The following is a 27683-nucleotide window of genomic DNA, read 5'->3' as shown; positions in this document are numbered from 1 at the left end:
CCTCCTGGCTGCAGTCCTGTGTTAGCATGTTATATGGGCACTGCTTCCGCATACCAGCCTCATGACCTCAGCGTCTGCCTGACAGACGCTCTTTATCAATTTCTATTAATTCACTATCTACTACTCTCTTGTAAGTCAAGGGCAAGTAGGCAAATCTGCAATGTCTGCTTTCCTGTGAGTCTTCAAGGTCAAATGCTTAGATGGGCTCAGCAATGCAATTTTGTGAGTTGAATTTATCTCAGCTGTACTCCACACATTGCTCTCCACCAAAGGGATGCTGAATTGTATACCTGGCTTGAGGAATTATCATGGAAAAAAATAGCATAAATTTAAATCAAAACAATGTGGGAAAAGTTGAAAGAGGCTGCCGTTGGTCTTGCTTATCCCTTCAAGAGAAAAAAGGTGGATCTTACCTCAGCTGTACTGGGGTGAAAAGCAAGCAGTTTTTCTCTCTTGCCACCATCTAAATCAGCAAAGGACAGTGGTGTGATGATGACTACACTTTGGTAGTGTCTATGTCCTCGTGACCGAACTGCTACAGAACAGCTCAGCTAAATTGATCTCCTGCTGTCTACACAGTGGCACAAACAGGTCTCTGCTGATCACAGTGCTTTGTACACAGATGGCAGCTGATCAGTTTGTATAAAAGTTATGGTCCATAACAGCTTTCCCCCTCAGCATATAGACACAAGCCTTATCCAAAATGCCTTTGTTAAATGTTCACCATTTCACTGTGCAAAGCTCATCATGTAGGAGTTGAAGAGACCAAGAAGCTTAGCTCTACCATCTCATCTAAAAATGATATAATTTTCATAAAATTCATTAAACAGGTAAAATAAACAATTTACACTAAGAAATAACCAAACAGATCTACGTAACTTGTTAATGTATCTAATGTACCTTGTTAATGAGAAAAATGGTAGATGAATTCATATAAATGATTCAGATTGGCACTTCACTAGGAAGAAACAGAACTGTTCTCAAAAATCAAACAAGGGGCACCTGGGTGGCTCAGTGGGTTAAAGCCTCTGCCTTCAGCTTGGGTCATGATCCCAGAGTCCTGGTATCGAGCCCCACATCGGGCTGTCTGCTCAGCAGGGAGCCTGCCTCCCTTCCTCTCTCTCTGCCTGCCTCTCTGCCTACTTGTGATCTCTCTCTCTGTCAAATTAAAAAAAAAAAAAAAATCAAACAAGGTCTCAACCAGGCATCTGGTATTTTTTAAAGGCTTACATGAATGGCACCAAAACCAAGCCACTAAGTTCCCCCAAATCTGGAACATACCAGATTGAAACAGTAGGTATGTCCTTGTAAGGCAGGACCCAAAAACACAGGTCATTTGAGTAATATCACATTCATAAAATTCCTAGAAGTTAAAAAAAACACATTTACAAGAAAAGCATAAACTCAACACTTATATGTAATTTCTTACAAAGATATCAAGTAATAAAATGCCAACCAATTTAATTCATTTGAATAAAATGTGGATATCTCTCATAAGCCATATTTATTTTGTTTTACCTCGTTTTATTAAGTACTTGTTCTAATTCTACCACTAAGTAGAAGATATTGATTAATCTGTTTCAGATCTTCCCTTATAGTATAGAACGAAATAGTAAAAACCTACTACTTATCATCAAAAATGAAATACTTAGGAATAAATTTAATGAAGGATGCACATGTCCTGTACACTTAAAATTACAAAAGGATACTTAACCATGTGAAGGGAAACAATAGAAGATGTAAATAAATTATGAAATATACCATGTTTATGGTGTGGATGGCTCACTATTGTTGAGAATAAACCTTCCCAAATCAATCTATAGATCCTAACAAACATTTGACACTGATATGCCCATTTCAAAATTTATATGAAATAGTGAAGACATAAAAGAGCTAAAACAATTTTGATAAAGAACAAAGCTGGGGATTTATACTATATGATTTCAAAAGCTACCGTAAAGCTACACAATTGAAGACAATGTGGTATTGATATAAGAAATGACATGTAGATCAGGGCTCCTGGGTGCCTCAGTTGGTTAAGCGTCGGACTCTTGCTTTAGGCTCAAGTCATGATTTCAGGGTCAGGAGATAGAGCCCTGGCTCAGGCTCCACCCTCAGCAAGGAGTCTGTTTGAGTTTCTCTTCCCCCACTCCCCATCTTCGACCCCCCCCTCACCATGCTCACTCTCTCTTTCTCTCTCTTTCTCTCTCTTTAAAAAATAAAAAAAACTTTTAATTTTTTTTTTTAAGAACTGACTGTAGATCAATAGAACAGAAGAAAGATTCCAGTAAGACTTTTTAGTGGGCAAAATCCTATCTTTTAAAAATTTGCTTAAATGGGTGAACTAATATTTCACCAGAAAAAGTATCTGAATAGCCAATAAGCATATGAAAGTATTCTCAACAACATTTCAGAGAAATGCATAATAAAGCCACAGTGAGATTATCACCACATATCCACTAGAGTGGCTAAAATTAAAAACACTGATAGTACCGAGGGTTGTGGAAGATGTAGAACACCCAGAATTCTCATTACATGTTGAGAATGCAAATGTTACAGCCATTGTGGACAACGGTGTGGCAGTTTTTTATACAGCTAAACACACATTTACCATATAATCCAGCAATTCTACTCCTAGGTTTTCAAAAAGTAATAAAAACATATGTCCACATAAGCAGATGTTCATGAATGTTGAAAGAAGCAAAAAATTGGAAGGAACCCAAACCAACATTTTCAAATTATGTTTTGCAAAAGATTAATACTACCTTGCTTACAAAATTCAATATAATGCAGGTGCCTGAGTGATTCAGTTGGTCTAGCATCCAACTCTTGATTTCAGCTCAGGTCATGATCTCACGGTCATGAATCAAGTCCCAGGTCAACCTCCGTGCTGGATGTGGAGCCTGCTTAAGATTCTGTCTCTCCCTCTATCCCTACCCTCCTCCCTGTACACTCTCACTCTCAAAAAAAACCCAGAATTTATGAAATCTGGCATCCACTTTATATGAGAATTGGCAACATATTGCATGGTTTGCTTAAAACCGGCCATGAGATAATTTTGCACTGAAATGAGCAGCAAAATTTTACTTGTCAAAAGTCTGTCCCTGTAGCCTTCTGACCTTATAAGCACCTCATTTTGCTTCTGTTTTCTTCCTATTTACCTACCCTTCCACCCTACACTATCCTATCTCCAAAATGTTTCAAGTGACTCAATGCCCAGCTTCTCTGCATACCTCCTATAGCTCTCCCTGTCAAAGCATGTACTACAACATGCCTAATATCAAATACATTCATTTCAACTCTGATATCCACCCATTTCATTCCTTCCAGATTTGGTTATAGCTGGCAAAGGCATCACACTACCAGACATGCAAGTTCAAAGCACTGGAACCTTTTTCACTCCAACTTTTCCCTCATCTGTAAATTTTTTATATTCCCTCATCTGTAAATTCTCTCAGTCTTTAAATTCTGTCAATTAGTCCTTCTAAATTATAGTGACATGTGACCCATAGACTTCTATTTTCCTGAAAGTAATAATCAGGCCCTTTACTTTGGCATACCAAGGCCACTGAGATAGGGTTCCTATCTTGGTCCCAACTCTGTCAGATCTTCCATGATCTTCTCATTCTATCGATCTGTAAACTTCAGTGGTTACACATCAGTGTCATAGCCATTAGCCCAGCCTTTCAGTTCAAATCTGACTGACCACCCGCTTGTAAACTTTGAAAATGAGAGTGTAAGGACCAATCTAGATGCAGTGAATGAAAATCTCTAGGGCCTGGGCCTCAGGATTTTACCCATCCTAAGCCAGGTGAATCTACTAACTAGCCCAGTTTAGAAACCTCTGCCTTGGTCAATTACTTTTCATAATCCTGCCCCATGTTATTGCTAACCATCCTTTATTGCCAAACACAAGGACTCTAATCCAATGTCTTTTCTACTTTCATCCCACAAGCACATTCTTCGGAAAAATCAAACTCATACTTCTCGGGTCAGAGTAGTTAGCAGCCAGTTCTTCTCTACTATATTGAAAAACTAGAATTACTTTATACTCTGACATAGATAATCAAGGGGAAAAAAATCCCCGCTTTAGCCACAGTGATGTTTCCACACACAAAATTAACTGTACAGAAAGGTTTTTAAAAGTTCACTTAACAGGAGCACCTGGGTGAGTCAGTCAGTTCATCGTCCAACTCAGGTCATGATCTCAGGGTTGTGGGATCAAGACCTACATAGGGTTCTGTGTCCAGCAGGGAGTCTGTCTGAGATTCTTTCTCCCTGTCCCCCTGCCCTCACCCTCCAACTCTCAGCACCCCCCCAAATAAATACATAAATCTTTTTTAAAAAGTTCACTTAATATATGTCAATCATACTTCAATTTTTAAAAGTTCACTTAAATGGGATAATGATTATAAAACCTAGAAGACCCTATTCACAGATAACTCTTCATTCTGTGCTTCCAAAATTATATAAGTTAAAAATCATATCAGGTGACAAAGTGGTAAACTGAAATGGTCTAAAGATTCTGAATAACAATTAAGTAATCATTACTTCAGACTATATAAACCATCTTGGCAGCAGGAGACCTCTGTGACAAATATATATATAGATAAATACAAGTATAGACATAGATACACTGTGTCTTCTATAGGGTTTAGAATGACGTTTCCCACTTGTAAAACTAAAGTATACTCAATGATGGTTTTCTAAATTCATCTTAATAAAGCAAATAATAATAATAATAAAACATAGGAAAGTGACAGATTTTGACCACTGCCTCAATATTTTAAATCACCTAAAAATGTTTAAATTAAGAAATAAACATTATCTTAATAAAGCTGACAAACTAAGCAGTTTATAGCTATAGAACACAGAATAGGTTATCAATAAAAGAAAAAGTAAAAATAATCTTGAAGTGCGGGACTAAAAAAATTTAGATAAATGTTTAACTAGAAAAATACGGTTTATTTAATGTTTATATAGATCTATAACACATGACATGAAATACCAGAAATATTTTGTATTTCACTGCAAAAAACACATAACCTCTATAAAGCCATATAGATAAGAGGCAAACAAAGAAACATCTAAGGAAATAAAAAAACTTCTAATATTTTCAACTTACAGTTCAATAGTCTCACCAGTAATAAATATAGAGGGTAATTTTTAAGCATACATTACATTTATTTAAATTCTAATATAAAGATGGTAATACACATCTAAGCTACTACTTTACTTTATTTCAATTATCTTAATTCTTGAGGTTCTTTTAAACAATTTCCAGTACAGTGAAAAAATCAAGTGCAGTACATAATATAAAGTCATTTTCGTTAACATTCAAATATATGATTGTTGCCTTTTATACATATATGTACATATATATAACTTAACTCATAGTAAAATAAAATAGAGGGTTCCCTGAACTATGATTAATTGGAAACCTTTATTTTAATAAAGATATTCCAATTTCACCAAGTATAATTTGTTTCATATCACAATTTTTCTCTTAGTAATAACATTCTTACTCCTATTTTCTGTTAGAGTTCCCAATACTGAAAGGTTGCTTATTAAAAAAAAAAATTAGTTGATACATATTATAAGACACTTTGAATGCACACAGGTGAAATGCTAACTCATCCATCCCTCCAAACCAACCCCCCCCAACCCCCAACAAAATAACTGTGGCACAAATGAGTTCCATTACACTTAGCAATAGATAAGCAAACCCATGTTTTTACAGAGAAAAATATTGTATTTCATTGACACACATACCAGACTCTAAAACCCTTATGAAATACAACATTTACTTCTGCAAGAGAAATCCAAACATCACTACATAGAAGGACATGTCTAGGCTGAACTCTCACACACTCATTTACACCAAGGATCACAAATGACAAATTCCCTGATTGAAGATTTCAAGCATCAGATGACCTGGGATATCATATCAATTATACTACAAACAAAAGCATCAGAGTCCTTCTCTTTAAGGCTACTTACTTTGTTAAGACACTACCAACGCCAATTTTCCAAGGACTATGAAAGCCTGTGCTTATATCTGTGAAGTTGTAGTTATAGCAACCAAATTCCCAACTTGATCCAGCAACTGAACTCCCTCTCTAGAGAACAGTTTTGCTCTGTGCATCAGGTACGTCAGAATATGATTTAAGAAGTGGTTAAGACTGATCTAGAAAATGCTCAGAATCATGTTAGCTTTCCAGAATGAACATGCTTCATCTTGAAGCAGCAGGTACAACTAATACCTGAAGGGGAACATTTTAATACAGTCCACTGTATCTTTTACATGTTTACTCCAGTCCTTTAATTTAAACATTTACCTTATTTCAAATTTAACACAGGACATATTTTTACCAAGTGCAACTAAACTCTCCCCTCAATATCTCCAGCTGTAATCAAATCAAGCTCATGTCTGTTAATTTTATTTGCCTTATTTGGAACTCTACCGAGCATTTCCTTAAAATCTTTAATATATATCTTTACCTTATATGTGTGTGTCATGGGGATACGCGGACCCGAGTCAACTTTACATATGACAAGTAGAAATTATAGATGATGTACGCCCTGAAACAGCGTGAATAAGCTGAAGAAGAATACGATCCTCGGGCTGAGGGAAAGAATGATCCAACAACGAAAAGTAGTAACAATCTAAGAGAATGTGAGGGGAAACTAAAGAGCAAATGTCGCAGAGACTGCTGGTGGCCTACTCCAATATCCCTTTCCTCCTTCTCCTTAGAGTGATATTTTTATATTATTATTTTTAGCGGGCACATTACATTGCAGAATAAAAGACTACTTGTCTTAGACTCCTGGGTAACCTGAAGTGGCCATGTAAGTACCTCTGGACGTGATATAAAAAGAGACATTGTTTCAAGAATCTGATAGAGATGGAAGCTAACTCTTTTGTTCTTCTGCCTTTCCTCCTGCTTCTAGTCCCACTGCAGACAGGACAGCTGGCATCCAGCAGCCATGTGTAAGCAAGTAGAGAAGAAGGATGAAAGCCTCTATAACCTTTTCACACTGTGAAGCCACCAGACAGACCATCACGGACCATCTACCTTTAGGGTTCTTGTCTGTGACCAAAAAGAAAAGTAGTTCCTGCTGTGTTTATGCAATCATCTAACACAACCAAAACTAACTGTAACTAATGCAGTAAGCAAAATGATATTCGACAAGACACTGTTTGCTCTTCTCCCCATCCTCTGCACTCTTGCACAAACTGGCCAGAACGAGGTTCTCATGAGCATCCCCAGACTCCCTCCTTCCGTCGTGTTGCAGCCTCATTCTTTTCCCAGACTTATCGTCTCAATATTAACTAGACTTTCAATACATCATAGGTTATTGAAAAGTTATTTCTAAAAGGGAGGATCTTAGCATAATATTGGTAAACTTTCTTAAAGTGCAAGTTAAAATATGATCCCGAATCAATATGATTTAACAAATACTTATGAAAGGGCTACTATGTGCTAGGCAAATGGGAATGCAAAAACGAATAACACAACCCAGGCCCTTCAAAAAGTCTTACAGTTGAGTATGGATAGGGAATGATTAATCCCAACAGGTATACAAGGGTAGGATTCGTAGAGAAGAAAATACGTTGTTTTCACCAGCGGATGAGGAGGAGTGGGAGTGAAGGGAGCCACAATGAGACGGACATCCCAGACAGCGAGAACAGCCTGCAAAGGTATGCTCAGACTATAATGATCAGCTTGGGTATCTGGAGTGGGTAGAAGGAATAATGTAGGTTGGAGACATTTTGCACTACCCTAAACATACCACTAAGAAGTCTGGATTTTCTCTGTTTGGCAGTTGACGGTCATTTAAGCTCATTATGCGAAGGATCAAGGAGAAGAATTCCATGCTTCGAACAACGATATGGTGACACTATGGGAGAAGTACTGAAGGCATACGGGGAGCTGCTTTAATAGCACAGGTGACATCTGAACAAAGTCACTGCCAGTGGTGATGGAGAGCTGATTTGCTAGATACTGTCATTTCTAACTCTGAAGTATTTGCTTAAAAAAAAAAAAAAAAAGAAAATTGTGAAGGTAGAAAAGAGAGGTCAAAACTAAGATTCACAGAAATTTCTAGAGTGTGTGACAAGCTATTTATTAAAGCCATTATTAGACAGAAAAAGCAGGAAGTCAAGCACACTTGTAGGTGTTTGTTACTTTACATGTATGCTATCTAGAGTTCAAGGGACCTGGAGCAAATCCACCTAAGGACTGGTGTTCCAAAAAGACCCTTAACTCCTGCTCCCACTTCTCCCTTTACTATATGTACTGACAAACCACAAACCCTAGCAACACCCAACCACCCAGCTTCTCCATGCCTGCCCCTAAACAGCCCAAAGTTCCTAGGAAACACACACACACATACATCTATGACCACAAATATCAAATGGGCACTCAACACTCCCTTTGTTTCACAACTTCTCTCTCTTTTGTCAAAACTTCTAATACCCGCTCTTGAACTCCCAAATCTACCCAATGACCTTTATAGCTTTTATCATAAGCTTGCAAAGAAGGTGAAGCTCTTTCACTCTTTCCAAAGCTAACACCTCCCCACCTTGTGGCTCTCACCCACTTCTGCAATTACCTCTCCTCTTTCTGGTATTACCCATTTACCCCTCTCTACAGGATCATTTCTATCAACATACAAACACATACTAGCATCTTCTAGTTTTACAGAAACAAAACTCTCTTTACCTCACAAACAACACCCAGCCACCACCCCATTTCCCTGCTCCTCTTCACAATGAAATTTCCTGTAATGATGAAATTACTCTTTTACCAGTTCTTATTTTCCCTTTGTCCCCCCACCAACGAGCTCCACCATTTCACTGAGACTGGTTCACTCAGGTCACCTATGACCTGCCAGCGGCTAAATCCAAAGGTCACGTCTCTGTTCTCACCTTGGTCAAACTCCTTGCAGCACCAAACAAGCTGACCTTCTCAAACACTTACCTCTTGGCTTTGCTGACACACAGGCAGGATCTCAGTGTTTGAACACTGTATTCTAGGCAGGCACACAGTGGCAACTCAATAATATTTGTAGAATGAATAAGATAGAAGGATACACATATATAACTGAAGACCAGCAATTTAAGAGAGAGGTGGATAGGACTCATTAATACTAATTAAGCATCAAGTTGAAGACTACCTTAAAAGGACAGAACTAATAGCCTTAGGTACTGTTTGGTGCTACAAATAAGTTCTAGTCATTATGCTCATCACTTTTGATAACCATTTTGGTAAACAATTCTCCTAAAATATGAAGTTGTTAAGACACCGGCTTGTAGTGATTAGGTTTAATAGACTAACATTTCAAAAGAAAAACACATTTGTCATTATTCCTGGTAACTATCTCTTTAACTTACATTACTTAATCTATGAAGTAGAAAACTTATGCTTAATCTATGAAGTAGAATGCTTATGCTTATACTTTATCTCAATAAAGTATGTCAGTTTGTTTTTTTTATATTTATTTTAACGAGAAAGGAAGAGAGAGAGTGTGCGAATGCAGTGGGGAGGGGCAGACGGAGAGAGAATACCAAGCAGACTCCACACTGAGCACGAACCCTACTCGGGGCTTGATCTCATGACCTGGAGAGATCATGACCTGAGCCAAAACCAAGAGTCAGATGCTTAATCAATTGCACCACCAAGGCACCCCAGGGCATGTCAGTTTTTTTAAAAACTGCCCCTGGATTAGGTGTTGGCAAAATAACTGTAGAAGACTGATAGGAAACTGATTCACACAAACACCTACATTCATGCATATATGTATATATTTTAATTATATATGCAAGTATATGTGTGTGTGTTTATATTTATAGATCAAATTGAACATTTATAAGTTAAAATAGAAATATATTTCTGGGGCACCTGGGTGGCTCAGTCAGTTAGGCATCTGACTCTTAATTTCAGCTCAGGTCACGATCTCAGCATCATGAGATTGAGCCCTACTTTGGGCTCCGATCTGAGCGTGGAGACTGCTTAAGATTCTCTCTCTCCTTCCTCCTGACCCCTTATCCCCAGCTCTCTGTTTTGTTTTGTTTTGTTTTAAGTATATTTCTATGATTCCATGCCTAACCATCTACAGACCCCAATCACTAGGCTTCTGCAAAATAACTGGTAATAGGTTGTATGAGACAACGTCTAAGATAAGTGTTTCTTATAACTTATTAGCCCTTACTAATTCTTCTATCATCCACTAACTTCAGAATATTCCAAACATGAATTAAATAAAATCTTATGGTTTCTCTTAGAAGAGAGGAAAGAAAGAAGGGAGGAAAGGTGGGAGGGGCAATTTTTTCTTTTAAAGAAGTAAAAAAACTTTTAGTAATGCTGGCTATAAAGAAAACTTCTGAAAAACTTACATATCATGTAATTTAATCCTCTTATAAGTTACTGATATTTCATCATGTGAGAAGGAAGGTATATAGGACCAATACATTACTTTAAAAACCCAATGAGGGCAGTTTTAAAGTAACTTAACAGTTTTCTTTTTCTTTCCTGTTTTTTTCCCCCTGTTCCTTCTTTAGTAACCATGGTTTCTCTTCCATGGTTGATCTATGCCACCACTGTTATGATTTGGCCACTAACTGAAGGTAAATCTTACCTGTAATATATAATTTCCAGAACTCTGATCTTCACCTTCCCTATATACCATTTGGATATATTTAATATTCAATAGTTACCCCTCCATAACGTGATCTACCAGTGAGTTATTTTCTAAAAGCCATATTTCATCTCCAATAAGGCATCATATAACACACTTGTCTTTCAAGAATATGATTTTCTAATCCTATACAGCTCTTTACATGAAATAAGGAATATTTGTGTTTTCGGTCCCTATCACATAAATATAGAATCATTCTTCCATTGTTTCACCCTCTTCTATTACTGAAAAACACTAGCAAGTTTCAGAGCAATCAATTAACTTATCATGTAGCACTGGCAAGCAGAAAGAAGGCCCGTGATTTTTAAACTCAAGTAGCTCATTGTTTGTCACGTGAATCATAATGAGAATAGTATTTTAGCCTCTCAGAACTGATTAGTTAAATGTCTTGTTTCCCCACTTATCCTCATTATAGCTGCCAGCTCTAATTTAAAATGTGATTATTGAGAGTACCATAGCATAATTTTAATTTTGAAATCGTGGATACATTTGGTATCAATGAAAGAGAAGCACTACTTGTAAATGGACACAGCCGACATGATACAGATAAATGACGTGTGCATTTCTCCCAACCTCTTGTCAATGTTACAGGACACCTACCTTACCAACAATCCTAGCCTTTCCAACCGATTTATGTAGCTTTGTAAACTAGACCTCTCAGTAATGCCACCATCACCAATGCTTCTGCAACTAGTTCACTCCCTAAAGTGTTATGTCTGTTCTAGATAAGGGGTCCTATTCTACTCTGTCCACACAAGCTTTTGTTTATGTATGAACTGCCCTCCTTCAGTCCTGCTTCTGTGCCATCACTCATGCTCTTTACTGTGTCCAGATTTCCTCTGCAACCACTGTTCAACAATCTGAATCATAAACCTAACTCAAAATTCACTTCCTTCTGAGCTACTCTTGATTACCACATACATTACAACTCCACTAATCTTGGAAGGGATTCTGCATTCTGTGTGGTCTTTGCTGGATCAGTTTACACTGTATTATCTAATGAAGACCTAGGCAATTTTTTCATGTTTCACATAAAGCAGCCTCAACTCCCCAACCAGCTATCAAATTATGTGACAGCAGGGAGTAGACCATATTGCTTCTTTTGCATACTCCAGAACTTAATACAGAGACCATACAGCAGGACTTACTTAATTTCAGCTTCAACTACTATTTGAAATGACATGGAAAAAGGCCTCGAAATTTAAAGTCTACCAAAACTATTTTAGAATGAGAGAGAATAACCCATAAATATGAAAAGGACCTATGAGCCAACATTAAATGGTGATGGAATTTCAATGTTTAGCAGTTTCTATGGACAGTGCTTTGCCAGTTACAGACATAATCTCTTACTATACTTAGAGTGTACAGATTACTTGTCCCACTAGGTCTGCTGCCTGACAACCTGGTAGCTAGACACTCATATCCACATATTGGAAGCCTCCACCCCTCTCTCCCCAATTTCTCTGGCTCCCAGTTTTTATTACCCATTTCTTGGCATCTTCAAAGTTTCTAGACTATGGTTACCTTGGGCTTAGCTTTTCCTTCAAACTTATAGCTGCTGATACAAAGTGAAGGGTTTTTTTACTAACTGCTCTCTATATAAAAAATATGGAAAGTTTTTACCTATCAGAGCAATAAAAATAGTATTTATGCTTAAATATGGTTTGCATGATCATTTCTATTAAAAGGTCCTTCCTTGAAGGCTTCTATGATAAAATTGATTCTATTGAGAAAATCATGTTCAACACTTTAATAAAGTGACATTTTTTCCCCCAAGATTGTGATCAATGTAAACCCAACGGAGAGTTTTATAACAATAATGTTTCAATATCTAGCATTCTGTTTTTTGCAAACAAATGTAAAATGATTGATAAATTACTAGAAAAAGATTCTAATGCTGTGAGTTAATGTCTTCTTCACTAACAATCCAAAGAGCAAGTGAAAGTTTAGAAGCACAGTCTAAGCCTATCTTTAATACCTGCATTAAAATTCTCAACCTTTCAAAGAAGCCAGCATCCAAAACACAACATATTAACCAAGTTATTAAATTATGACTTTGTTACAAAATAGGTCTCAGCATTCATAGGATGGGACAATTTTAAAAGTGAGAAAATCTGAAGTATATAATAGTTTCTATTAAAGTTCCATAAATATACTGATTTAGATCACAATAGAACAATGAGCACTTTTAATATCGTTTTATTAATTTTTTTAATCTTATTTTTTATAAACATATAATATATTTTTATCCCCAGGGGTACAGGTCTGTGAATCGCCAGGTTTACACACTTCATAGCACTCACCATAGCACATACCCTCCCCAATGTCCATAACCCCACCCCCCTCTCCCAACCTCCCTTCCCCCATCAACCCTCAGTTTGTTTTGTGAGATTAAGAGTCACTTATGGTTTGTCTCCCTCCCAATCCCATCTTGTTCCATTTACTCTTCTCCTACCCCCTTAACCCCCCATGTTGCATCTCCTCTCCCTCATATCAGGGAGATCATATGATAGTTGTCTTTCTCCGATTGACTTATTTCGCTAAGCATGATACCCTCTAGTTCCATCCATGTTGTCACAAATGGCAAGATTTCATTTCTTTTGATGGCTGCATAGTATTCCATTGTGTATATATGCCACATCTTCTTTATCCATTCATCTGTTGATGGACATCTAGGTGCTTTCCATAGTTTGGCTATTGTAGACATTGCTGCTATAAACATTCAGGTGCACGTGCCCCTTCAGATAACTACGTTTGTATCTTTAGGGTAAATACCCAGTAGTGCAATTGCTGGGTCATAGGGTAGTTCTATTTTCAACATTTTGAGGAACCTCCATGCTGTTTTCCAGAGTGGTTGCACCAGCTTGCATTCCCACCAACAGTGTAGGAGGGTTCCCCTTTCTCCACATCCTCGCCAGCGTCTGTCGTTTCCTGACTTGTTAATTTCAGCATTCTGACTGGTGTGAGGTGATATCTCATTGTGGTTTTGATTTGTATTTCCCTGATGCCGTGTGATGTGGAGCACTTTTTCATGTGTCTGTTGTCCATCTGGATGTCTTCATTGCGGAAATGTCTGTTCATGTCTTCTGCCCATTTCTTGATTGGATTATTTGTTCTTTGGGTGTTGACTTTGCTAAGTTCTTTATAGATTTTGGACACCAGCCCTTTATCGGATATGTTGTTTGCAAATATCTTCTCCCATTCTGTCAGTTGTCTTTTGGTTTTGTTAACTGTTTCCTTTGCTGTGCAAAAGCTTTTGATCTTGATAAAATCCCAATAGTTCATTTTTGCCCTTGCTTCCCTTGCCTTTGGCGATGTTCCTAGGAAGATGTTGCTGCGGCTGAGGTTGTAATATCTTTTTTTAAAGATTTTATTTATTTATTTATTTGATAGAGATCATAAGCAGTCAGACAGGCAGGCAGAGAGAGAGGAGGAAGCAGACTCCCTGCTAAGCAGAGAGCCCGATGCGGGGCTCGATCCCAGGACCCTGATATCATGACCTGAGCCGAAGGCAGAGGCTTTAACCCACTGAGCCACCCGGGCACCCCTGAGCATTATTAATATCTTTCCTCCCATTATGCAGAATAATCAAAATTACATTAAAAAAAACCCACTTCTAAACCTGCAACTTTATATAAGACAATTTTCATCTACTGCTTTCCAGCCTCACTGTTATTACAAACAATGCCTTTGAAAAAATTAGGGGGTAAAAATTCCTTCCTCAAAATATTTCCCCACCCTCTGCCTGTCACTGTCTTAACAGATCAACCTACTATTACCATGGACACCACCTGTGCTACTTAGTGATTGCCACTGTTTTGCTTATAGTACTGGAAAACACATCCAGTTTACACTGTATTCATCTGTAACAAATGTCCCCTCTGACATTTTACTAAATGAGAATGAGAATAACCTTTGCTGCATTCCTAAATTACCCTGCTCACCATCTTTCTGATCAAAGAAACTGAATTTATTTCAAATAAGACTAAGAAAAACATTACTATAAATCATACGTTGCTTCAAGACCACAAATTTTACTCCAAAAAACAATTAAGCCCTATCTTAGGGCAACATTTTATGTAACAACATTATAAATGACATTATGGCCACCTGTACAAATACCAATGTTTCAAAAGGTGATACATTTCTAATAGATTTATAATAAAACTCATAAAAACATTTATATCACTTAAATTGCTTGCAATGGGAAAGAGTGAGTAAGTTGTCACTGATAGTCCCAAAGGAATTAATAGACTCCATAAATGTTGTAATTCTTATCACAGAAAAATTCATGTTTTAACAATCACAGTAAAGGTATGCAACCGCAAGAAACTTTATCTTAAAAAAAAAAAAAAAATTTCTTTTTTAAAACCATAAAATGCTGACCTAAATGTCAACTGAGGAATTTAATAAAGCAATGAAATCTGGAAGTCAAATGACAAACTTTTTGCAACATATATCATCCTTCTCACTTGATGATATCAGGTGTCAAAGCAATCCCGTAAGAATTAGTTAAAAATATAAAAATGTTTTTCAAAGTACTTTGATTCAAAACTAACTATTTAGGCTGAATTAGCTGTCAACAGGAATTGAAACTTTTAAGCAAATGAGCTGGTTACTTATTATATATATGAATAAACAATTTCCAGGCTAACATGATAAAAATACAGTAAACAAGGAGAATCATCTGTGCACTAGTTGTTTTATAAAATTAGACTGCTACTAACACGTCCACCCATATTATCCTCTAATAAAACCTCAACATTCTCTGCAGAAAGAAATATATATGAATCACTAATGTCAACCTTTAGCAAAGCACCAGCAGAGACCCCTTATTAAAACAGTATCGGCACTATTCCTAAGGCAACATCGCCAAAGGAAACAAACAACTTAGAGCAAATGTCACAGGTGCAACATGAAGAAACAGCCTATATATAGTACTAGTTGTCATTCAGACTGAAACACCATTCCTTCCTTTATCCCGTTAAAGTACTGGCTTGCAAGCATTTGACATCCAGCCAGAGAAAGAGTAACTTATGTCATCTTTTTAAATAATTAGACATAGGGTCCAATGTGTTCACAAAATAGGTCTGAACTGCAAGTCCTCTTTCTTCTAGAACAGCAGTTTTCTGAACATTAAGTTCCCTCTCCAGAAGTTAGAACAAGCTGTTACTTAACTAGTTAATTATGGCTCGTAGTCAAAAAAGATCATCACAGGCTCCTTCACTGTTCTAGGACCTCAGTCTATAGATTCAGTTTACAGAACAGACCTTGAATCAAAATAATGAAGTCACTAACCTCTGTTCTCTTTTAAGATGCGTTAATTTCAAATCACAGTCATTAAAGCAATATTTATAACAAAAAGTATCAAAAATGTACCTGTACCTTTATATTTATTAACTTAACTATGGAATGTTCAAATAACTGAACAATTAAACAGACATTAGTATGCATAAAGTGTAAGCCTTTTAGAGTTTTTAATATTATAAGGCAATATATATAGGTGCACATAGTCTTTAATTGAAATAAACAAGATATTAAATTGTTTATTAAGTATGCTCTTAAGTATGCGGAATGCATACATGTAAGACTAGACAGGAAAACCCTAGAATATTACAGAATGATTATCTTGTATAGGAAATTATAAGTGACTTTTTCCTTCTCTTTATCTTTGTTAATTTATACAGTATTATTAATTTTTACATTAAAATTATACATAATTTTAAAAATATAACAATGTTTAATTATTGTTTGCCTATACCTTCTTCAAAGTCTCCAAAAAGGGACCAAAATGAAGGTCCTGTATTTGAAGGAGAAGAATACTGTTACTCAATTTGCCATTCCTCTGGAAAACAGAATTCCTACAATTACAGGAGCTGGTTCACAGGGACACTACAGGCTTCCTAGGCACAATTCTAGGAGGTACAACCACCCGCCATCCTCTCCTGCCAGTTTCGTCAGTCATAAAATGCAGATGATAATTATACTTACCTAAAGGGTAGCTGCAATATTAAATGATTTCTCACACACACACACACACACACATACACACACGTATTTAACATTTAAAATGGTGACCTAGTAAACAGAAAGCACTATCAAAACCTTAGCTATTTTTCTGTCATCATTGTATTACTACTACTGCCACCACCAACGCTTTAACTACTGCTACTGTAAGAACAACAAACAAAGGCAACAGAGCCTCTCTCCCTCATGGGGCGATTTTCCAAAGAGAGTAAGGCCTGCGGATCGGCTCTCAGAGAAGAAGGGCAAAGAGGCCTGGGAATTGCACCAGAGATTGTTTTTCAGTAGCTGCAATGAGCCTCTGGCACTTGTTCACTATATTCTGGCCTGCAAAGCCCATCCCAACACCTTCTAGTACCATACCTGGGCCTGTATAAATTATCTCTCCCTGTCTCACTGACTCTGACATTTTATAAAAGTTTGTTCATATCTTTAAAATAGATTCCTAACATCTCCTCTGACCCATTCAGAATTATTCAAGAATATACTTTAATATTTTTGTGAGAGAGTTAGGTTATAGAAGGGTGGATGGTCATTATGCTTTAATCAGTTTTGCCTATTTAAATATTTATTTAGTAAATTTAAATAAAGATATTTATTCTTTTTTTTTTTTTTTAAAGATAGTGTGTGTACATGGGCACACAAGGTAGAGGGGAGAGGCAGGGAGAGAATCCCAAGCAGGCTCCATATTCAGTGCTCAGCCCAATGTGGGGCTCCATCCCACAACCTTGATCATAACCTGAGCCAAAATTAAGAGACAGAGGCTTAACCGACTGAGCCTCCCAGGGAACCCTTCATCAGTTAAAATTTTAAACACTTTAGTCAAAATAAAAATATTCAATTGTGAACAAAAGACAAGTGGGGTGAAAAATAATGAGTAAAACTTAGTGGCTGACACGCTCAATCAGCGAACTTAAACATAGGCGGCCACATGTGTAACAGGTACGTCCTAACCCTCTTTGGTAATAGCTGATTGGAACTAGGTACGCATCTGTTCCAAGCCCAGCCAATCAGACTTAGACTAAAGAGTCCAAAGAAAAGATATAGGCACTACCATCAAATGACATAATCATTCAGAACATAAAGTCATAAATCAACAGTCAGCATATCCAAGCCAAAATCACAGGAAGAAAGGCATTAACAGCCTTAGAAAGCAGGAAGCCAGTCCACAGAGAAATGCAAGAATGAGGGACCATATGGTCCTGAGAAGCAGAAAAGTTGATGACAGTCCCTGGCTTTCTATTTCTGGTCCCATGTGGTCTCAGTGAACTTTCTTTGCTTCCCTTCAGATGTTTATGAGACTGCTTGTTACAGAGGCAGAGATGAACAAATGTGCCCTAAACCAGCCTGACAGTATATTCCTATAACAAATGGACATGTCACCAGCACATCTTTTTTTCTATTTCTTGGTTAAAGAGATTGGAACAGTGATTAAACGTAAAATAGTCCTTTCTTAAAGATCAATGCTCCAAGGTACTACCTTGCTTTGTGTCAGCAGAAGAGGAAACAGGAAGACAAGAATTCCGCAAAAGAACTCAATTCTGCAAAAGGATTTTAAGCTTCATGGGTAATCTATTACAGAATATTTATACAGTACCTGCTTCTTGGAAGAAACATGGATTCCTTAATGAACACGGAACCAGATAGAAGGATATACCAGCAGGTCCCAATATCATCAGGACTGGAAAAAAAGATAATAAAATCAGATGATTATCTATGACAACAACAAAATTAAAACATACATAGTACAAAGTATAGTACCCATTTTCCTTTCAGAGTCATGAAGAATGATGAAATAGCATAAAACAAGTACATAAAAACACGATTTCATTTTTTTAAATTATATTTTATCCCCCCAAATAAGCTAAAGATACTTATCAGTATATTTAAATGTTTTAAATATTCCTTAGACCTATTGCACCTACCATCCTGAGTTTTATCTTTTAATTTTTTTGGCTGAAAACACTTCACCTGCTTCAAAAATCAAAATATAGAATAGTGAACAGTGAAATTCAGTCTTAAAAACCTTTTCTCCGGTCTACCAAGCTCCCACATTTTTCTACCACACTTGTTGGATATTCTTTCGGATTTTTTTATGTGTATGCACAGAAAAATGGACATATATTCTTATTCCTTCTACTGTCTTTTCTTTCTTTTTATGGAAAGACAGCGCACTCTATAGTGTTCTTCCCTTTGCGCTCTTAGAGATCTTTTTATGAGAGTACAGCTTTCTTGTGGATGTGCCGTATTTGCCTTAAGCAACCCCAGTGACAGTCATTTCTGTTGTTTTTAATCATTTGCAATTATTTAAAAATAATAAATCAAAAGTACAATGAGTGACCCCTGTGCATACAGTACTGACTATAACTGGTAACCAAAAGTGCAACTGTTGGGTCAAAGGGCACGTACACTATAATTCTGATGAGTATCAGACTGTCCTCTGCAGGTGCTCAGCAAGTTGCCTGTATACTTCCACACAGCTTTACTAATATATAGTATAGTTTGTTATATCAGTTTAACAAATGTTTCACAGTTTTATGAGGAGGGCTATTCTAGGTGCTTAGGACACTTCAGGGAACATCCCCACCAACAACAAAAAGTCCCTTCGCTTATGGAGCTTATATTCTGGTGGGACAATACAGATAATAAACAAGAAAAATAATGAAATGGTAAATGACAAATCAGTGCTCTGGGGAAAGAAATTACTATAGTTTAAGGAAAATGGGAGGGTGGGTGTTATAGTTCCAAACGGCTGGGCAAGGCAAGTCTCTCTGAGAAGAGCACATTTGGGCAAAGGAACTGACAGCCTACTGGGTTCCTAAGAAACCAGCATTCCAGGCAAAGGGTGGGGAGGATCCAGTGTTAGTGCAAAGGCTGACATGGCCTGAGCAAGGGGGACAGTATGGTGTGGCTGCAGCACAGTAGGTGAGGGGTAAGCCACTGAGGGGCATAAGTAATTCTGCCATTCAGGCCTTTTATCAATCTTTTCATCTGCTTATAAAAATGAGATCTTAGTACATTTTTTTTCATTTCTTTTTCTTCTTATTATTACGAGAGCAGCTTTTTTCTTATTTCCATGAGCTGTATCTTTTCCTGTGAAATCAGTTTACTACCTTTAACTAACATTCTATTAAATTGGGGGACTTTTTCTTATCAAGAAATACTTGATAAAAATTAACCTTTTTAAAAACACGTACTGTGAATAATTTTTTCCTGCAGTTTGGTGCTTTAGCTTTTGTGCTTTTTGCCGTGTTTAAGTTATTTTATTTTATCCAGTCAAGTGTACCAAACTTACAAGTTAAAATAAAGGCTTAGCTACTATGGGGGGGGGGGGGGAAGCTAAACATAGTAATGGCTTAACCAGGAGGGAGTTTATTTCTTTCTCACACACATAATAACAGCCTTAGCACAAAGGCCCAGAGCTGATATGACAGTTCCATGGTATGGAGAATTCAGGCTCTTTCTATTATGTGGCTTAGTCACCCCCAACCCACAACAATCACGTCATATTCTCAGCTGGCGGCTTCCAGTCTTACCAGCGTATTTACATGCTAGCCAGTGGAAGGGCTGGAAGGAAGTACAGAGCCTATCCCATTGCAGTTAAGAGTTCAAGGAAGCTGCATACTACACTTGTCTCACATCACAACGAATCACATGTGCGTTGCAAGGAGTCTTCAATCCCCCAACCCCCCGCCAAGTTTTCTCCTTTTTGGGGAGTCAGTGCAAGGTGTAAATAGATCCCAAAAGTTTTTAAAGGACAATAAATTCTATTTCCAATTCTGAATAGTTATTTAATACACCAATCCTTATCATGTAATCATTTTCATTTTGCTATCTGCTTCTAAACAAATCAACAATTGATCATCATTTCCCCGAAATCCAGTCTTAACTAATATCACAACTACTTAGTCCTCAATGGCAAGTCCTCATGATCATGTAAAGGAACAATAGTAGTGTCAAACAGAGTTTAGCTCCAATGAAACCATAAACGTTAAACGATTTCTCAAATGAAAATGCAAAGTACTATACTTCAGAAATAACTCATATCCTTTTCTCTCGAGATTTTAATCATTAGCTTTTGCAATCTACAATCATTTACCTAGTTTTGGGGGAAAAACTTTCTTGTCTTTCTTAGCATATGGTGACAGCATTATTATTAAATTCTAATTTATGTCAAGTGAAAGTGTGTTCTCTGAATTGCAAGCATAGCTTTAAAAAAATTTAATAACAAGTAATAAAACATTGAAATGAAAAGAAATTATTATGTAAACTTAATCTGCTCTTACAATGCTCCCTTTATCACCAAAAGGTTGGTCAAGAGAAATGAAATCTAGAAAAACAGGAAGTTAAGGTAGATCACTGCTTATTAACTATGTGGCCTTAGGCAAGTTACTAGAGCAACTGCAAGGATTAAATGAACAATGTTCATTAAATGCAAGTAATAATTATTGTAGAGCTTTTTATGATACACCATGGTCTAGATTAAATGTGACATAGAGAATATAACAAACATTCATTGTTTTTCTAGCATATATTCTGACTCCCTGAATGCCCATTCATTACCCTATAATTAGAGGTGATTCCTCTAGAAAAAACTTAAGAGATAAAGGTAAGAAATTGGTACACCCAAACTTTTCCACTTACTATAATTTTGTTTCCCTAATAGATGCACTGTTTCCTCTACCTTTTCCAAAAAATTCAAATGTTAACTCACAAGAGCTGTATTTGCTTCCGTAAGAATTGGCAGAGGATGATCATTCAATTAACAAACATTTATTGAATTTGGGAAGCATTTACACTACACCAAATGCCAAATACAACCACTGCAATTTCTTTGAGTTGTCTCTTTTTTAAAGATTCAGGTTTTATAAAAGTAAGCACATCAGAACTAAGAAAACAAAAACAGTGAGTTTTATTTTAACATGTTCTGGAAATAGCTGTAAGCTAGAAAATCCCTCCCATCTTCTCTTCCCACCCATCCCCCACCCACCCCCCAGAACTCATGTTGGTTTGTGTTCCAAAAATTCCTTGCTGTGAGATGCCACCATAAAATCTGTTTTACATAGTCTTAATCATCCAGAAAATTCTCCTGACTTTGTTAGAAATCATCTACAATTATGCCTCAGGCAGGCAATGTTTCAGGATGGGATGTATCCTGCTTCCCTTCTAAGTGTGCAAATACTCCTTTCCCACAGTGCAGCTGTCGTTACCCGAGAAGTTTTATAGCATTTTACACATACAAGGTGATGATGTTTTTTCAAAAGAAAAAATGAAGAAGTTAGTAGCAACAGCATTAAACTTTTCTACACCTAAAGGATAAGCAAACTGAATCCATGACCTCGCTTACAGACACACTGGCAATGAAGTTGGCTAACAGAAGACTGACTACAACGATAACAGTTATGCGGGACTAACGCTGGGATTTATTTTGTCCAGAGGTTCTCAAGTTTTAATATGCATATGAATCACCTGGGACATGAAGTAAGAATACATGCTCCCAGGCTCTACTTATTCCACCCAAACCACAGGCTGTGATTGTTAGGTGGGAGATAAATCACAGTGCCTTTTAAACAAATATCCCAGGAGATTCTTATGTATGGAGATTGTCAACTTTGAAAAACCTTTAGAAAAACTGTCTCAGTATTAAGCCCCAACAACAACAAACGGCAAGGAAAAAAAGTACAACTCTTACCACTATCTACGTAAATATGCTGCAGGTGTTGTATTCACCAGTGTTATTTTAATTTTTTCCTCAAGTAATTGTTTTATGCTTTAAAAATATGAGCTAAGGGCTAAAATTATGAGCTAAGGGGAAAGGCTGAATCTTAGAATAAACCTGATCGAGCATCTCCAAATAACCTAAGTCTTAACATCACCAGCAATGGGGAGAAGAGAGAAACCTCAAGATTAAAGAGGGACATACAGCAAAGTAGTACGTTACAAGTTTTTCTGATTAGCCAAACTGGACATGTAGAAAAAACCTATAATGTTTTAGGCTGAACTAAGAACTATAACAGACAGCTGATTTGATGCCAATACAGCGCATTCTGCAATCTATAAAACGAAAGCCACAAAAGCCTAGATGTATGACAAGATACTCTGAGAGCCTTTTTTTTAAATCTCACCAATGGCAAGAAAATGAATAAACCCAAACAAAACAAAACAAAAACTATAAGATAAAAACAGACCATTACAAAATAATCAATTCATTCCCAATATAATTAGATAGAAGGACTCTGGAGTATTAAAAAAGGAATGATGCCCTTTAAGAACCAAGGCTAAACCAAAATGGCAAGTACAGACTTGGCATAATGGAGAAGAAGTAAGCATGAAATCTGGTGCCATTCTTTCCCCCACCTTACTGCCTTCTACTCCTCAACACAAACCCACCACTGCTGACTGGCTGCTTTTCTGTCTTTCCTTCCCACCTCTGCCAATCTGTCCGAGATGTTTGCCTTTCTCTACCTTCTTAATCACACTGTACCTGAAAGAAATGGCTCACATCCTATTTCTTAATTAAAACATTCTCACTCATCATTTTCCAAATTCTAAAATACTTATCTTATCCAATTTCATTCTACTTTATACTTTTCTCTATTGAATTCTTAGTCCTGAGGTATCTAGGTATCCTCCTCCAACTACATTGAACCTCCTTTTAGACAGGAACTGTGTGCTGTACCAGGTGGAAACTGGGCACCATTTCAGTTACTATTTGTTCAGGTAGAACAGACCATGGCAGGCTTCTGCTCATAACCCACCGTTCCCTAACAACAGACAGTCCAAACCCCTTATCATAGCATGTGAGGGAAGCAATATATTGCTCTGCAAAGTGCAAAGCCTTGGGAACATCTGTTTTTTCCCCACTAGCCATATGATCCTGTGAAGTTAAATTCTAAGACTCTAGTTCCTCCACTGTAAAATGAAGATGTCGATACCTTTTTCACAGATATAACAAAACAGTATCTGTGCAGTGCCTTGTATATTAAGTACACAAAAAATACGAGTTCTCTTCGTCTCTTTTCTTCTATCATGACCCTTTCCAAAAGGTCCAACCTACAACTGTACTTTCTGCTCCTAATCCCGAATATCCTATACAGCAAACTTCACCCAGTTCAGCCATACTACACTTTTTTCCCACCAATTCCTCAGGGCCTGGAACAAATGTGCTGTTCCAGCTTCTAAACTACCTCTTATCTAGTAAACTCATTACTCATCCTTTGAATTCCAGGTTAATCACCACTTCCTCTGAGAAGTGTTTTAGTAGCTTTGAAATAAAGTGAGTCACTCTCCTCCGGAGTTCCCAGAGCATTTTGTACATGCCCATATTAAGCAGTTGCCAATATCAGAATATTTATTTTAGGAGTCTTCCCCCATTAGTTTTTAAACTCCTCTGACTCACCAGTACCCCCAATACATACACTATACAATGCCTGATTGGCACTCAGCTATATTCTTGATGAATTAATTAATAATTTAATAGACACAATAGCTCAGATGTAGTATTAAAGTGAAAGTCAGGGGCACCTGGGTGGCTCAGTCGGTTAAACGTCAGACTCTTGGTTTCCTCTCAGGTCAGGATCATAAGGTCGTGAAATCTGGATGAGCAGGGAGTGGGCTTTGAGTTCAGCACGGAGTTGGCTTGTCCCTCTCTTTCCCCCTGTACTCATGCCCCACCCCACCCAACCCCCGCAAAAAATAAAGTGAAAGTCAAAGATGTAAGTTTTAATTTACTAGTAACCAGAGGGAATGAAGCCAGGCTGAAAGAACTTCCTTAGCAATATCCTGTAGGTCCACACGGTGGCGACGTCTCCACGTGAAAGAGCTGTGTGTGCGGCTCCACATCCCATATTTAATAAAGCAGGAAGCTAATACAAGTGATCAAATCAAAGTTGACAAGGGGGTTGAAAGAACCATTATCAGCATCAAAGAAAACTAACTCAGCAAAGATGGCTATTAGAGAGCCAAAAAATAACATGAAAAGACTACTTTATTCAGTTGTTAATACAATATGAAAATTTAATGGTGTTTTGTGGAGCCCAATCACCCAAAAGGGCTGCTTATGGCAATGAAGGCAAGGAAAACAGAGGAGAAAGACTTGTAATAAAACAAGAGTGGCAGGAGGGGGCAGGCAGCTGTGTGCAAAGACACTTGTCTGGTTTAATATTCAGTTCAAAACAGACATCTAAGGGGGGAGGGGTGGTGGTGACAAATAGAAACTTAAATACTGGTAAGAATGGTACCCTTGCAAAACCCAAATGATTTGGGACCAGAAAGTAGTGCTTTCCCAGATGACCTACAAAATTAGGTATGAGGAGGGCATGAGCGCTACAAAAAGTGCACCCCCCATTATAGCAGATCGAGTGCAATACGACACTGGCACAAGTCAGAAGTGATGCAGGGGAGTGTAGAAGAACCTCCACGGCGCTTTCTACTGGCAGCATTAACAAAACATGAAAATCATGGGGAATAAGGATGGCCACCCATTCAGGCAAGCATCAGTGAAGTATGTACAAACAGTGGTTAGGAAGACCATTCAGGGAAGAGGTGGTACATGGCAATCACAGAGAGGCTAGGTACAACCAAGACCTCAAACACCACCAAACATCAATTTTTTGGATATTTTAGAAAGGATGTTATACCACAATCAAACATCAAAGCTGCTGGCATCCGAGAGATGCAGAGACAGGATTCTTACCACCTTTATGTGGGCGATTGGCTCCACATCTGCAGTAAAACATCAGAGAGGGGGGTAAAAAATGAAGACTAACAAAAGTTCCAATAACCAAGTAGAAACAACTAACAAGGAATCTCAGAGGGCCAGCCACCAAGTGCCCCAAATTAGAAAAACACCTGTTTCTTCTCCTGTATCCACTGAGCAGCAGCATCCAACCAGAGGATAAAACCAGAAAACAGAAAATCTTCCTACTTGTTTCTCCTTCTCCCCAACCTATCGTCACATTCTTTTTGCGCCTCCCAACCCCCAAGCCTTTCAATTGAAGCCGTCTGCTGAAGTTCAGGCCCTCATTGCTGCTTACCTATGCTGTCATTATACTCTTTGATGGGCTTAGACTTGTACTCTCAAAATACAGGATTACGCCAAAAACCAACATGAAAATGACTTTACTTATTTACAGCAAATTATTCTCTGTTCTTTTACAGGGGTCAGGCAGTCAGTTCACCTCAGAGGTTTTCAATATGCATTTGCGAGCCCCTTGGGACAGTCTAACCCTCCTCTAACCATAATAGCTACTGCTATTGAGCTAAATAGGATTTCCCTTGAACAAAGTGTTCCTTGGCTTAAAAAAAGAAATTCAAACAATGGCCACCTTCCAATATACAGATGGCTTTTCAGATACACAATAATTTTAATCTTTTTCAAATACATTACATCACTTTTGTTACTGGATTTATCAAAAAGTTGAATCATAAATTGTTTTTGGTTTTTGCTCCTCTGATGGGACTGTAAGCTATAAGCTGAAAGACAAAATATGTATTATTTATTTTGTACGGCCAATGACACAAAGTAAGCTCACCAAATAAATTAATGCAACATAGCACTGTAAGTGGCCTTAACAATATTGGGTCAAAAGAAAAATGAACCCACACCATTTTTATTAAGGCACAGAATATAACATATATTTTAGAGCTCTACAAAGAGTTAAAACTGCCTGGCACTCATATTCCTAACTTATAGAGAAGCAATATTTTATCATAAAATCATACTTCATAATATTTAATAATATATAAATACATAAAATCCCATACTTACAAAAACATTTAAAAAATAGAGGGCAACTTTGTATTCTATTTCCTAAGAGTTCTAAATTATAAGGAAGTTACTTCACTTTTATAAATAAAAACCTTGAAGGAAAAAAAGCACCTTATAACATTAAGTTTTTCAGAAAATCCTTATTCTCCACTCAAAGCGCTCAATTACAGAAGCTTAGAACCATGAAAAAGTAAACAGAATCAGAAGAACTCTGAAAACTGATGAAAATATTAAGCTATTTCAGCTTTATTTTGAAAAAAATGTATTTTGAAAATATAAGAAATATAGTAGGCATCCATTTTTTTTTAATTATAATTTACTTAACCAGCAAAATGAACACTATAAACTTTGAAGAACTACTAAAGCCATAAATCCTATAGGCTCATAAATGGAGTCATTCTTAAACATAAAATTCATTTAAAAAATGAAATGAAAGAGTGATGCCTTGGGAGCCTTGAAGTTACTCAAAACACTTTTTTTTTTAATGAAAGAAAAAAATTCAATGCAGATTACATATTTATTACAATATATTGGTCATTCAGCTACATTAAGGGTGGAGGGGTATTTTGGAGGGCTCTAGAAACAATTTATCAAATTTAAAAGACCGCCAAATCTGAAAAATTAATGGTTTTGAAAATTACCGATGGGTCATGAAATTAATTTATAAAGCTGTGTCTTTTAAAATTACACACTGCAGTTGTTTTTGTTGTTGTTGGTGGTGGTTTTTCCCCCACAACAAACCTGTTCCTTGACTAGAGAAAACTGGTGCTCAGAAATTAAAGAGAATTGTAGAAATCCTGAAATGCAGTAAATCCAAAGCCAGATCTGCCCAACCCACTAAACAAGGTCCTGGAGTAAGTGCAATAATACTGCCTAACGATTTACAGCACTACTAACCCGTACTTATCAGAAAGCAGGAAGCCTTATTTACCAACTGTATATTTTCTCAAAAAGCTTTTTTTGAGAGTTCAGAGGTCTTTATGCACCAAGGAGTTTCAGAGAAAATTGACACAAAGAATCTCACATCAAATATGCAGTTAGCTCTTTTATTACAAAATGAGACCATAAGGAAGGTCTTTATCGGCTGATCAAGAAAAGGAGTATCTTCCTTTGAAATAAATTAAAAAAAAAAAAAAACGGATTAATGCAAATTTCTGTACTAGGCATGGCAAATGTAAACCACAGTCCT

General features: G+C 37.1%; 1 protein-coding gene across 1 annotated transcript in view; it reads right to left on the bottom strand.

Annotated features, from left to right (window-relative positions):
* Positions 1–27683, bottom strand: part of LOC111155074 (Rap guanine nucleotide exchange factor 2) — a 239101-nt gene that overhangs the window by 124063 nt on the left and 87355 nt on the right. The window contains exon 4 of the mRNA XM_022515113.1: positions 18323–18406. Coding sequence (XP_022370821.1) covers positions 18323–18406 — 84 coding nt within the window. The remainder of the gene's footprint in view (positions 1–18322; positions 18407–27683) is intronic.

The sequence above is a fragment of the Enhydra lutris genome, unplaced genomic scaffold (assembly GCF_002288905.1).
Source record: "Enhydra lutris kenyoni isolate GAN:26980312 unplaced genomic scaffold, ASM228890v2 scaffoldscaffold3, whole genome shotgun sequence".
Classification (NCBI taxonomy): Eukaryota; Metazoa; Chordata; class Mammalia; order Carnivora; family Mustelidae; genus Enhydra; species Enhydra lutris.
The sequence above is the reverse complement of the archived record's forward strand: the minus strand, read 5'-3'. Positions and strand labels throughout refer to the sequence as shown.